The 13,438-nt window shown below is 48.4% G+C and overlaps 1 protein-coding gene across 1 annotated transcript in view; it reads left to right on the plus strand.

Moving 5' to 3' along the window:
- Positions 1–13,438, plus strand: part of LOC137541016 (protein spire homolog 1-like) — a 75,728-nt gene that overhangs the window by 37,430 nt on the left and 24,860 nt on the right. The window contains exons 7-11 of the mRNA XM_068262166.1: positions 19–90; positions 10,764–10,890; positions 12,254–12,378; positions 12,960–13,041; positions 13,237–13,409. Coding sequence (XP_068118267.1) covers positions 19–90; positions 10,764–10,890; positions 12,254–12,378; positions 12,960–13,041; positions 13,237–13,409 — 579 coding nt within the window. The remainder of the gene's footprint in view (positions 1–18; positions 91–10,763; positions 10,891–12,253; positions 12,379–12,959; positions 13,042–13,236; positions 13,410–13,438) is intronic.

A 13,438-nucleotide genomic window follows, 5' to 3' on the forward strand; every position in this document is an offset into this window, starting at 1 on the left:
GGAAGGATGTCATTTCAGGACCAGAACAGCAAGTCCAGCAGCAAGAGTGAAGAAAACCTTATTATGGACCTTATTTGTGCACTGAAACCGGTAATGAAACCTTACTTTGTCTTAAAGGATATCTTAAAGAGGAACTCCAGTGAACATTTTACTGTTGCCAGGTGATGTAGCTGCTGCATGGTTTTTGGCAGTTGGAAACAGCTGTTAACAGCTATTTCCCACAAAAGTTTGAACTTTTCGCGTGGGAGGGGTTACTTGTGGGAGGGGTTTCACCACAATATCAGTCATACAGCGCCCCCTGATGGTCTGTTTGTGAAAAGGAATAGATTTCTCATGTAAAAGGGGTATCAGCTACTGATTGGGATAAAGTTAAATTTTTGGTCGGAGTTTCTCTTTAAACTTTTGTAGGGGAGAAAAAGTCCCCCAGAGTCATTCAATAAAGCTAAGTGGGTAGAGCAGCTGAGCAGAATCTATGGCATGTTTGCAATGGACTAATTGGTCTACCAAGATAAATCAGTGTGGTGACTGGTCACCAGTGTGCTGCTGTCCTGACTGCATAGCTGAAAGCATTTTTTAATATGTCAAAGCTGGCTGCTGACTGAAATGTAAAGGTAACTTTCAATAACCTTAAAGAGATTCTGTAATAAAAAAAACCTCTGGGATATACTTGCCTCGGGAGGGAGAAGCCTCTGAATCCTAACGTTCCCCCGTCCTCCGGTGTCCCGGCAATGCAGTGCTTCAGCCCTTGAACCGCAGCCAGGTAAATATTTACCTACAGCAAACCAGCACTTGTGAACCAACTGCTCTCCGTTCGGGTTAAGGTGGAAGTAGCTGAACCTGATCGGATCCGCTCTACTGCACAGGTGCGAGTACGTCTCTACACAAATTGTTAGCTTGGTAAAGAGGGCATTTGTTTCACTGAGGCTTTGAGACCTCTGAAAGGCTTTCTAGTGTTGCTGGCTATGTGGGGTTTACAGAAGAACAGTTTACTTGATAGTTGTTTGTTTAATGAATTTACAGGCTCTTATCTTAAAAGAAGAAAAAAATGAAGAGCTACCTATACTAACAAGTTAACTTAATTAAAGGAGGTTGTAGCAATTACAATAGTGCCCGAAAAAAAGAGAATTTTTTTAAATAAAAATATATATGTATAGGTATTTCAACCCCCCCCCCAATAATTTTCCACCTGGTCTGTGTGCCTTTGATCTGTGCAGTGCCAACAGGAATGTGGGAATTCTTTTACGGCTCATAAGCCTGTTATCTAGGGGGCTTGCTGTGGGAGGGACAGTCGGTAATATGTAAAATAAGCAAAAATTTAACACTGAGCTGAGTTAAAGGGCAGAAGTGATGTCACTTTTTGGCACCGTAAACTGAAAAGATGGACGGAAACGTGTGTGTGTGTGTGTGTGTGTGTGTGTGTGTGTGTGTGTGTGTGTGTGTGTGTAACCCTTATACATAAGACATACGTTTACTTTACTTCTATGTTGCGATCACTTACAGAAAGTAGTAGAAATCTAACAAAACAAGTCTAGCTCATCTCCTCATGGGGTGTTCTCAGGGTTTTCATTATTTTCAAAAGCACCGTCCAGCTGCCAAAGAAGTGTACGGTAAGCAGGCATGCTGGCCAGCATCTTTGTACAAATCTCATTCAGGAAGTGTCTTCATAAAGAATAAAGTCTATGCTTAGAATCCTCTGAATTCTGTCAAATTTCTACCTACTGTAAGTGACAGCAACATAGGAGAAAAGTATCTTGTGGCTTATTTACTCTGGAAGAAATGTACTTCTTAATTGTATGCGTTATTTTTAAAGGGGTTCTCTGGTACCTGTCAAAAAGCTAGAACTGACACTTGCCAGGGTCTTCTATCGGCCCTCTGCAGCTGTCATGTCCCGCGCCGATCTCTGATGCTCCGTTTCCTGCCGCCGGTAATCTAATTATTCGTCTAACTAGATGAATAAAACTGTGGCTGCGCGCATCATCGGGAGCTTACTGCGCAGTACAAGAGAACTTCATACTGCGCATTAAGCTCCCAATGGCGCATGGCCATGCAGCTGCAGTTCTATTCGTCTAGTTAACTAGACAAATGGCAGATTACCGGTGGCAGAGAACTGAGTATTGGAGGAGGGCGCCGCAGGACATTACAGCTGCAGGGCGCCGATAGAAGCCCCAGAGAAGTGTCAGTTTTAGCTTTGACAGGTACCGGAGAGCCCCTTTAAATTATAAGATTTTAGCGACTGTGGTCCTTTAAACTAAATTTATCGGATGATTTATTTTAATTGTTTTACTTTAATATGGAGTTTCACGTTTTCAGGAAAGTATAGCTGTATAGTTTACATTTTTAGGTCCCAAGGTGAAGGTAGGTTATTCATTCTGAACTGTATATCAGTCTAGCCCAAGCCTTCCTTGGGCAGATGTATTGCTATCATTCAGTTCTAATAAATCTATATTATGCTTCTATGGGTGATGTATTGGTAAGCCATGTGCAGAATTGCAATGGAACGCTGAGTAGTTGTACACACAGGGGCGCCTCTAGGCATAGGCAGTACAGGCCATTGCCTGGAGTGCCATTGGTCCTGGGGGGCGCCATGTTGCAGAAGTAAGCCCCACCCAAGATTAATCCACACCCCTGTGGCTGTTCTATTACTTGCTTCTGCTGAATCTACTTAGCGTAAGTTGCAGGCAGCTGACACCTCTGTGCCTTGTGCATCCTTCTTTCCTCCTTTGTGCCGTCTCTGCCACCTTCTGTGCCCTTTGTGCCTCCTTCTGTCCCACTCAGCCTCCTTCTGTCCTCCTGTGCCTCCTTCTGTATCCCTTTTGTGCCTCCTTATGTCTCCATGTGCCTCTTCAGTCCCCATGTGCCACCTCTGTCTCCGTGTGCCTCCTTTAGTCCCCTGTGACTCCCCCTGTCCCCCTTTGTGCCTCCTTCTGACCCATTGTAGAGGGTGCCAGGCCGACCAGGCGGGCATGAGTGCTGTGCAGGGGGGACCGCGGTCACTCCCCGCCAGATGTTGTGTCCCCAAGTGGTGAATAGGCTTGTCAGTTCACTGGCCTGCAGCCTGTAAGCTCACTTCTACAGCCTTACATTACGTGTATTTTCTAGTGAAACACTGCCCACATTGCGAATTTTCTGATAAAACGCTGCCGCATCATGATTATTTTCATGAAAGGGCGTCGTGGGGGTGGGGCGCCACAGATTTTCTTGCCTGGAGTGACAACATGGCTAGAGGCGCGCCCCTGCACACAGGGATGTAACTGAACTATCCCAGGCAGAGTCGGGACAAGGTCCTCCAGCACCCAAGGCTGACACACCAACGTGCCCCCCTCCATCCCTCCCACCCCAGCTGTCACACACTGATTGCTATTAGACTAATGCTTCATACACACTTGAGATAAGTCTTTGGAAAATGCAAGATCACAGACCAATTTTACCCTCTTCCATGTAGTATGAGAGCCATACTCTACACAGTCTATTCTATGGAGCTGCACTCCCCATCAGATAAAATCTTTGCAAGATGCTGCACACACAGATGCCTGTACATATTCAAAAGATCAGTATCTGCAAAAGATCCATTCCTGCAAAATGCATTCATAGTCTATGATCTCTGCAGATCCTCATACACACTTGGTTTAACAGACAATTATCTGCAGATCATCTGCAGATCAGATCCACCAGGATGGATTTTCAGATCTGCAGATTGCCAGATATGCAGATGAAGTCTGTTAAACCAGGTGTGTATGAGGATCTGCAGATCTCAGACTGTGAATGCATTTTGCAGGAATGGATATTTTGCAGAAACAGATCTTTTGCAGATAATGATCTTTTGAGTGTGTACAGCATCTTTGTGTGCAGCATCTTGCAAAGATTTTATCTGATGGGGAGGGCAGCTTAACAGAATAGACTGTGTAGAGTATGGCTCTCATACTACATGGAAGGGGGTAAAATTGATCTGTGATCTTGCATTTTCCAAAGACTTTTATCTCAAGTGTGCATGACGCATTAGGCTCAACACACACCATACAATCTTGGTTGTTCAATCTTACCACTTTCATGTAGTATAAAGCCCCTTTCATGTAGTATAAAGCCCCATCTACACCATGCCATATTGCAGCGATCCGGCGGCTCGATCAGCCGCCGGATCGCCTCTTCCGCGTGCCCTGCATTCTATTCCCCGCTCGTGCCCGCCGGCGCCGCTTATCTCCCGCACGATTCCCTGCCATTGTCCCCTCGCGGGGAGCGAGCAGGGAATCGGCGGTGCGGAGATCCGTCCTGTCGGATCTTATCAATCGAGCCGCATTAGCGGCTCGATAAGGAGCATCGCGGCCGCATCTACTCGTGTAGATGCGGCTTACGAGCTTATCCAATCAATCATTCAGGTTATTTTCAATCTGTTGGCCCTTATACTACAGATTTGGTAAATCTGTACAACCAAGATTGTATGTAGTGTTGGGCGAACATCTAGATGTTCGGCGGGTTCGGGCCGAACAGGCCGAACATGGCCGCGATGTTCGGGTGTTCGACCCGAACTCCGAACATAATGGAAGTCAATGGGGACCCGAACTTTTGTGCTTTGTAAAGCCTCCTTACATGCTACATACCCCAAATTTACAGGGTATGTGCACCTTGGGAGTGGGTACAAGAGGAACATTTTTTTAGCAAAAAGAGGTTATAGTTTTTGAGAAAATCGATTTTAAAGTTTCAAAGGGAAAACTGTCTTTTAAATGCGGGAAATGTCTGTTTTCTTTGCACAGGTAACATGCTTTTTGTCGGCATGCAGTCATAAATGTAATACATATAAGAGGTTCCAGGAAAAGGGACCGGTAACGCTAACCCAGCAGCAGCAGCACACGTGATGGAACAGGAGGAGGGTGGCGCAGGAGGAGAAGGCCATGCTTTGTGAGACACAACAACCCAGGCCTTGCATGAGGGCAAGAAGCGTGCGGATAGCATGCTTTGTACCGCCATGCAGTCATAAATGTAATAAAGATAAGTGGTTCAATAAACAGGGACCACGCGGCAACGCTAACCCAGCAGCAGCAGACGTGATGGAACAGGAGGAGGCGCAGGAGGAGAAGGCCACGCTTTGTGAGACACAACAACCCAGGCCTTGCATGAGGACAAGAAGCGTGCGGATAGCATGCTTTGTACCGCCATGCAGTCATAAATGTAATAAAGATAAGAGGTTCCATAAACAGGGACCGGCAACGCTAACCCAGCAGCAGCAGCAGCACACGTGATGGAACAGGAGCAGGCGCAGGAGGAGAAGGCCATGCTTTTTGAGACACAACAACCCAGGCCTTGCATGAGGACAAAAAGCGTGCGGATATAGCAGCAATGCTTTTTGCCGCCATGCAGTCATAAATGTAATAGATGAGAGGTTCAATAAACAGGGACCGGAAACGCTACACCATCCCAGATGTTCATTGGTCATGTTACTTGGTTGGGGTCCTGGAGTGTTGCGTAGTCGTTTCCAATCCAGGATTGATTCATTTTAATTTGAGTCAGACGGTCTGCATTTTCTGTGGAGAGGCGGATACGCCGATCTGTGACTATGCCTCCGGCAGCACTGAAACAGCGTTCCGACATAACGCTGGCTGCCGGGCAAGCCAGCACCTCTATTGCGTACATTGCCAGTTCGTGCCAGGTGTCTAGCTTCGATACCCAATAGTTGAAGGGTGCAGATGGATTGTTCGACACAGCTACGTCATCTGACATCATGTCCTTGACCATCTTCTCCAGGCGATCGGTGTTGGAGGTGGATCTGCACGCTTCCTGTTCAGTGGGCTGCTGCATGGGTGTCAGAAAATTTTCCCACTCCAAGGACACTGCCGATACCATTCCCTTTTGGGCACTAGCTGCGGCTTGCGTTGTTTGCTGCCCTCCTGGTCGTCCTGGGTTTGCGGAAGTCAGTCTGTCGGCGTACAACTGGCTAGAGGAGGGGGAGGATGTCAATCTCCTCTCTAAAGTCTCCACAAGGGCCTGCTGGTATTCTTCCATTTTGACCTGTCTGACTCTTTCTTCAAGCAGTTTTGGAACATTGTGTTTGTACCGTGGATCCAGAAGGGTATAAACCCAGTAATTGGTGTTGTCCAGAATGCGCACAATGCGTGGGTCGCGTTCAATGCAGTCTAGCATGAATTGAGCCATGTGTGCAAGAGTCCTACCAGAATCCTCATCATCCTCTTGTGAGCGTTGTGATAGTTGTTGTGATGCATCATAGTCGTCACCTTCCTCCTGGTCTGCTTCTGCTGACCATTCGCGCTGAATTGTGGAAGTCCAACGTGCACCGCTCTGGCCCTCGTCAGTGGTGGCATGAAATTCCTGCTCCAACTCCAGCTGTTCCTCCTCCTCTTCTTAGTCATAGCTGCTGGGGCCAGCGTTCCCTGAGGCGATGGCCTGATGTTGGTACCATCACGCTGATCGTTTTCTCCTTCAGATTCCCCCAGTTGCATCATGACAGCTGTTTCCTTGATTTTCAACATTGACCTCTTCAGTAAACACAGCAGTGGTATGGTAATGCTGACTGAAGAGTTGTCACTGCTCACAAGCAACGTGGATTGCTCAAAATTTTGGAGGACTTGGCAGAGGTCCAACATGTTGGCCCAATCGGATCCACAGAAGCTTGGCAGCTGTCCGGATGCGCCTCGGTACTGCGCCGTCATGTACTGGACCACTGCACTCTTCTGCTCACAAAAGCGTGCTAGCATGTGCAGCGTAGAATTCCAGCGCGTAGGGACATCACACAGCAAGCGATGGTGGGGGAGATTGAAGCGCTCCTGCATCTTTGCGAGTGCCCCCGAAGCAGTACTGGAATTTCTACAATGTTTGGCCACTCGACGCACCTTCAACAGAAGATCGGCTACGCCTGGGTATGTCCTCAGGAACCGCTGAACTACTAGGTTCATCACGTGCGCCAGGCAAGGGATGTGTGTCAGCTTAGCCAACCTTAAAGCGCGAATGAGATTACTCCCATTATCACACACAACCATGCCCGGTTTCAAGTCCAGCGGTGCCAGCCACAAATCCGTCTGTTCCTTTATTCCCTTCCAAATTTCCTCCCCTGTGTGCTGCTTATCCCCAAGGCAGATCAGCTTCAGCAACGCTTGCTGACGCATGCCAACAGCTGTGCTGCACTGCTTCCATGATCCTACTGCTGCTGGGTTAGCGTTTCCGGATGAGGTACAGCTTTGAGATGCGTTGGAGGAGAAGGAGTCAGAGAGGTAGGTGCTGCTGTTGTTATCCAGTGGGAGGGACGGCGGTGCAGCTGTTTGCGGCGTGGGCAACACCCGCGCCGTAGCAGGTGAGGAATCGCTGCCAGGCTCCACAAGGTTCACCCAGTGCGCGGTAAGGGAGATGTATCGACCCTGGCCGAACGCACTCGTCCAAGTGTCAGTGGTGAGGTGAACCTTGCAGGCAACGGCATTCTTCAAGCTTCGGGTTATTTTGCTGACCACGTGCTCATGCAACTCAGGCACTGCAGAGCGCGCAAAGTGGTAGCGGCTGGGAACCACGTAACGTGGGATGGCCACTGACATCATGCCCTTGAAGCTGTTTGTCTCCACCACTCGATATGGCAGCATTTCGCAGGCCAGAAGCTTGGCTATGCTGGCTGTTACTGCCACGGCCCGGGGGTCATTTGCTGGCAATTTCCTCTTGCGCTCAAACATCTCCGACACAGACAACTGAACCGTAGCGCTGCACACGGAAGGGCTGTTGGTTGTTGTGTTTGATGAACACTGGGAGACCTCAAGAGCACTACTCCGGAAAGTGACAGTGTCAGTGTCGTCTGATGTTTGTGAATGTTGTGAACCACGCAATGGCTGGGCTACTGCTGCTGCTGAGGCGGGTCTGGTGGTGAGTCTGGTGAACCCAAGGGAGGCAGTGTTGCTGGTACCCTGTCCTGCCGCGTTTGCCCACAGAGTGGGATGTTTGGATAGCATGTGGCGGCTCATGCTGGTGGTGGAGAGGTTGTTAATACTTTTCCCCCTGCTCAGGCGGGTCTTGCACACCTTGCAAATCGCCATGGTAACATCCTCAGTGCAGTCTTCAAAGAAAGCCCAGACTTTGGAGCACCTGCCTCCTTGCTGGCGATTTCTGTTTGCTCCTCTTTTGCCTCTCACTTGAACTTCCACGCTTGTGGTGCCTGAAATTGCGCGCCGCCTACCTTGTGGCACAAGGCGAACTCGTGCAGCAGTGGGTTCTTCAACAGACTCATCTGTGCTGCTGCTACGACGGCGATGTTCTCGTTAACAAACAAAATCTGGGTCTCTGTCCACATTGTCCATACCCTCCTCTTCCATCTCCTCAAACTCGTCATATGTCATTGTGGGGAGCCGCCGCCGTGGAGTAGAGCTCCCCAGAACAATCTCTGCGCAGCTCACTCCAACGTCGTCTTCCAGATCTTGTCGGCCGACCTCCTGCAATTGCAACCCCTCCTGCCCAACTTGCTCTGGGATTTGGGTTTCCGAGTCCTCCTCGGACTCGCCTTGTATTTCAGTGCGCGGTGCATTTCCCACAGTTAATGGTTGTGAATCCAGGCACAACATTTCTGGCTGTTCCTCCATTGACCTTTGAAAGGTGGAAGTTTGTTGGGCTGGGAATAGCTCCTGCGAATACCCCATTGTGTCCTGAGGTAATTCATCGGACTGGTTATCTGGCAGTTGTGTGCGTGGTGTCGCTGCCGGTTGTGTCAGCTTTGTGCCCACTGGCTCCTTGTAACTGGCTGAGGACTCGGACCTCGTGCGTGATGTGCTGGTGCTGCTTAACCCACTGCTGGACGCTTGAGAGGTCATCCAAGTAATTATCTGGTCCTGTTCTTTTGGATCTGTGAGGGTTGTTGTCCTGGACAACATGGGCGGTATTGAGTGAGTTTTCTTGGGTGCTCCCCTGTGGCCTGTACGTGAACCGTCAGGGGAAACACCTCTTCCCTTGCCCCTTCCTCTTTCACCGGATTTCTTCCTCATTTCACTTATCCTTACAGTACACGCTGACTGGCAGCAGTACAGTGGCAGTACAGAAATGCTATACAGTACCACTATTCCCAGCAGCGACACAGAGCACAATGCTATACAGTGGCGGGTGAGCGGTGTACCACTATTCCCAGCAGCGACACAGAGCACAATGCTATACAGTGGCAGGTGAGCGGTGTACTACTGTTCCCAGGCCCAGCAGACACAGAGTGGAAGTAAACACAATGCTATATAGTCTGGCTGAGCGGTGTACACAGAGTGGCAGTACACGCAATGCTATATAGTCTGGCTGAGCCGTGTACACAGAGTGTCAGTAAACAATGCTATATATAGCGTGGCTGAGCGAGGTACACAGTGGCAGTACACACAATGCTATATAGTCTGGCTGAGCGGTGTACACAGTGTCAGTAAACAATGGTATATAGTCTGGCTGAGCGGTGTACACAGAGTGTCAGTAAACAATGGTATATAGTCTGGCTGAGCGGTGAACACAGAGGGGCAGTAAACACAATGCTATATATAGCGTGGCTGAGCGAGGTGCACAGTGGCAGTAAACACAATGCTATATAACACAGTGGCAGTACACACAATGCTATATAGTCAGGCTAAGCCGTGTCCAGAGTGTCAGAAAACACAATGCTATATATAGCGTGGCTGAGCGAGGTGCACAGTGGCAGTACACACAATGCTATATAGCCAGGCTAAGCCGTGTACACAGTGTCAGAAAACACAATGCTATATATAGCGTGGCTGAGTGAGGTACACAGTGGCAGTAAACAATGCTATATATATAGTGTGACTGAGCGAGCGGTGTACTACTGTTCCCAGCAGCGACACACAATGACTGGGGGGGACCCTGGCTAGCGTGGCTGGAGAGCGAACTACCCTGCCTGCCTACCCAAAGCTAAACCCACAGACAAATGGCGGAGATATGACGTGGTTCGGGTATTTATTTACCCGAACCACGTGACCGTTCGGCCAATCAGAGCGCGTTCGGGCCCGAACCACGTGACCCGTTCGGCCAATCACAGCGCTAGTTGAACGTTCGCGGAACGTTCGGCCATGCGCTCTTAGTTTGGCCATGTGGCCGAACGGTTTGGCCGAGCACCGTCAGGTGTTCGGCCGAACTCGAACATCACCCGAACAGGGTGATGTTCTGCAGAACCCGAACAGTGGCGAACACTGTTCGCCCAACACTAATTGTATGGTGTGTGTTGAGCTTAAGACTAAGAGGCACCCCAGGGCCCCAACCCCTTAATCTCTTATCTGGCTTGCAGTCAATGCCATGTATCCCCTTTTCTTTCTCTTTGCTTCACACAATAGGGGAATGATGGGGCGCAGTGTAGGAGGGGGTGCTGGCGCCTCTCTCGCCTCTGCCTTGCCCCGGCCCTGATCCCAGGCCCCCCTGCAAAATTGTACCATGTTCTGGTGGTGGAACAAATCCTCTTTAGTCTAAACTGCTGTGATTGGCTGGGCAGCGGCTGCACTAAAGAGTGGACCTGTCCCACTGCTAAAAAATAAAGTACAGTGTTAAGCTCTGCTGTCACACTAATCTGCACCTAAGGACTGGGCCCACTTGTGACTGCAGGAGTCGCAGGGGCTATTATGCCCTTGCGTACACACCTGGAAAAGATGGCCGAAATCCTAAAGTGGCCATTTCGGTTGCCCCAAGTTGCAGGTGTATATGGACTTTCACCTGTTGGCGTCTTTCTGGCTGCCCTTTGAGTCATAAAACTGAATAGTGGCAAGCTGTGGCCCAGAGAGGCATACATTTACACAAAGCTGCTCTTTCTCTAGGCGTCGGAGCGCAAGCTGCGGGAGAGACCCCAGGAGGAGCCAAGCCTACATGAGCTCCTGATGTCTGAGATCAAATCTTCCAAGACCCTCAAGTCAACAGCTGATAGCAGAAAAGGCTTCTCCCAAGGTGAGCTGCTTGATGCATTCATTATTGTAGAGTTTAGTCTGCCACACTTTTTTTTTTTTTTTTTTTTTTTTTTTTTCTTCCAGTTATACAATCCTGAACCCTTAACTACTACTGAAGTGAGAGGGAAATGGTGGATGCATATTCATTTTAAGCAATACCAGTTTCCTGGCTATCCTGTTGATCCACTGCCTCTAATATTTTAACCGTAGCCCCTGAACAAGTATGCATCAGATCAGATGTTTCTGACAATGGGCTCTATTCGCATTCAGTTACCGCATGCGATAAACAAGTCGGAAAATTTTACACGGAAATAGACAATGTTGACATTCACAGTGTTTTTTTTTTTTTATTTTTTTTATTTTATTACGCATGCGGAAAGTGTGGTGGTAATGTGAAAAATGTCTGGAACATCTTTTTTTTTTTTTTTTTTTTTTTTTGGCAAAAAGAAATCCACAATAAAAATGGCACATTTATGCCTTAGCGTGTGTTTCTCTCCCCCCCTCATTTTTTCCGCATGTTTTCTGCATGTTTGACTGGTTTACATTGTTTGCGCATGTTTCTGCACTTTTTTACGGCCATCTACTCGCATGCGGAAAATGTTTAGCAGGAATGGGCTCCGGATGAATTCCTAATGGGTTTCATTTGGAATTCATCCGGATAATTAATGCACCCGAGGTGGCTGAGGGAGAGTTGGGGCCCATTCACACTTAAAAGCGCAAAATGTTGGCGATAACGTCTGCGTTTTTCGGGAGTTTTTTTTTCTTCCCTGTGATTTAACGCGGAAAAATCACTGGACACTGCAGCGTTTTTCTTTCTTTTTTCCGCGATCGCGTTTAGCGCTTCTATAGCACTGAAATGTGATCGCCGGGAAATCTCCTGAAAATGGTGCAGGCTACATATTTGCATTAATCGCCATAGATAAACGCAAATCGCCCAAGTGAGAACAGGCCCACAGGGTATCATTGCACTAGCGCTTTAAAAAGCGCTAGCGCTTGAGCTTTTTGCCAAAATCGCCGGCAAAATGCTCTAGTGTGAATGGGCACTTAAACTTGCTCTGCCTGGGCTCCTGTCTTCGCGATGGTGGCATGTGTGCAGAGTGGCACTGCTGGAAAAAGCTGCGCATGCGCTGGCAAAAGATGCCGTTCAAAGGTCTCCTGCAGGTAGGTGAGGGTTGGTGGAACTGGGGCTTTCTGTGTTGAGCAGTTTGGTTAGGCTACTTGGATGGCAGAACTGGATTGACAAAAACCTGCTCGAGACAGGCCTGGCCTACAGGCTGATGTATGCCCGGCGTTCAACTTTCAGCTGATGAGTGAAATGTTAAGCCAATAAAACCATTGTAAACTCTGACTTATTCTCTTACCAGATGAAGACTTGAAGATGGCCACCAATCTGTGCTCCTCCGCCCACAACTACTCTTACTACGCCTTCCGGTTGGAGTCTAAGTGGCGATGCTTGCCTCCCATTGACTTTCCAGACAACCAGACTGAAGTAATTTTTAATATGTATTTATACAGCACTGACATCTGATGCAGCACAGCCATGCCACTGACTGTCCTCAGAATTACCTGACACCCCCCCCCCCCCCCCCAATCTCAACATTTTGTGGCAATCTAGCTACAATGTGCACAGTCTTAAAGTTTGTTCACACGGTTGGTGCAAGTGACTGGTTTGTAGCCATACTAATGAGGTAAAGGCAAATGCTCCCCCCCCACCCATGGTAATGGCATATATATTGAACATGGATAGGCAGAAATATGATAGGAGCCCCAATACACCCCTGCAGCCTGATAGTGTGTTGGCCTGGTACAACCTGAGCTGTTACAGGTCAGACCTATCCTGGGCTTAACGAGCATGCTTTATTTCTATTTTTAGGGGTTGGATGGGGCATAAATAAAGGGGAGGGGGGGGGGGGTGGTCAGTAGCCGGTTTGGGACTGTAATATGTTAAAGTAATGTAATTTTTTTGTTTTTGTGTTTCAAATGCAAATTGTAACCATTTCGTGTAAACTGCAGTAATTTGCATTTCGCTGTGAGTCTATGCTGTGTACACTTTTGTGTCTGCTTTTGCAGGAGAAGATCATTTGGAACACAGAATTCAGCTACGAGTCCTCGTCTGAACAGCGGTTCTCTGACCTGACCTCCAGCAGCACAGGTAGCTAGTCTGTACTGACCACCTCCAGACCCAGAAGGGCCAGTTCCAAAATCTCACTGCGCACGCTATGCTCCATTGACTTTACCTTTCAAAGTACCAGGTGCTCATAAAGGAGATGACCAGTAGCACTGTGATTGGCTGAGAGCCAATATTGCTTCTACTTCCCTCACTCTCTATTTTCTTCTTCCATCTAAGATCTAGTCTTCCATCCCGCGTGGACTTCCTCCCAAGTGGATATAAGAATCAACTGTCGCACGTCCCAGGACAAGTTACAGTCCTCTGTAGAGTCCTGTGATAAGATGCTGCAGTCTGGTCACAAGCGGTCCAGTTCCTATGATGGCTCATTCCAAGGTCACTCTTATGATCATGTAAGCCTTCATTCCTTAATGCCTTGTTA

Source organism: Hyperolius riggenbachi, chromosome 12, assembly GCF_040937935.1.
Source record: "Hyperolius riggenbachi isolate aHypRig1 chromosome 12, aHypRig1.pri, whole genome shotgun sequence".
NCBI classification, from domain to species: Eukaryota; Metazoa; Chordata; class Amphibia; order Anura; family Hyperoliidae; genus Hyperolius; species Hyperolius riggenbachi.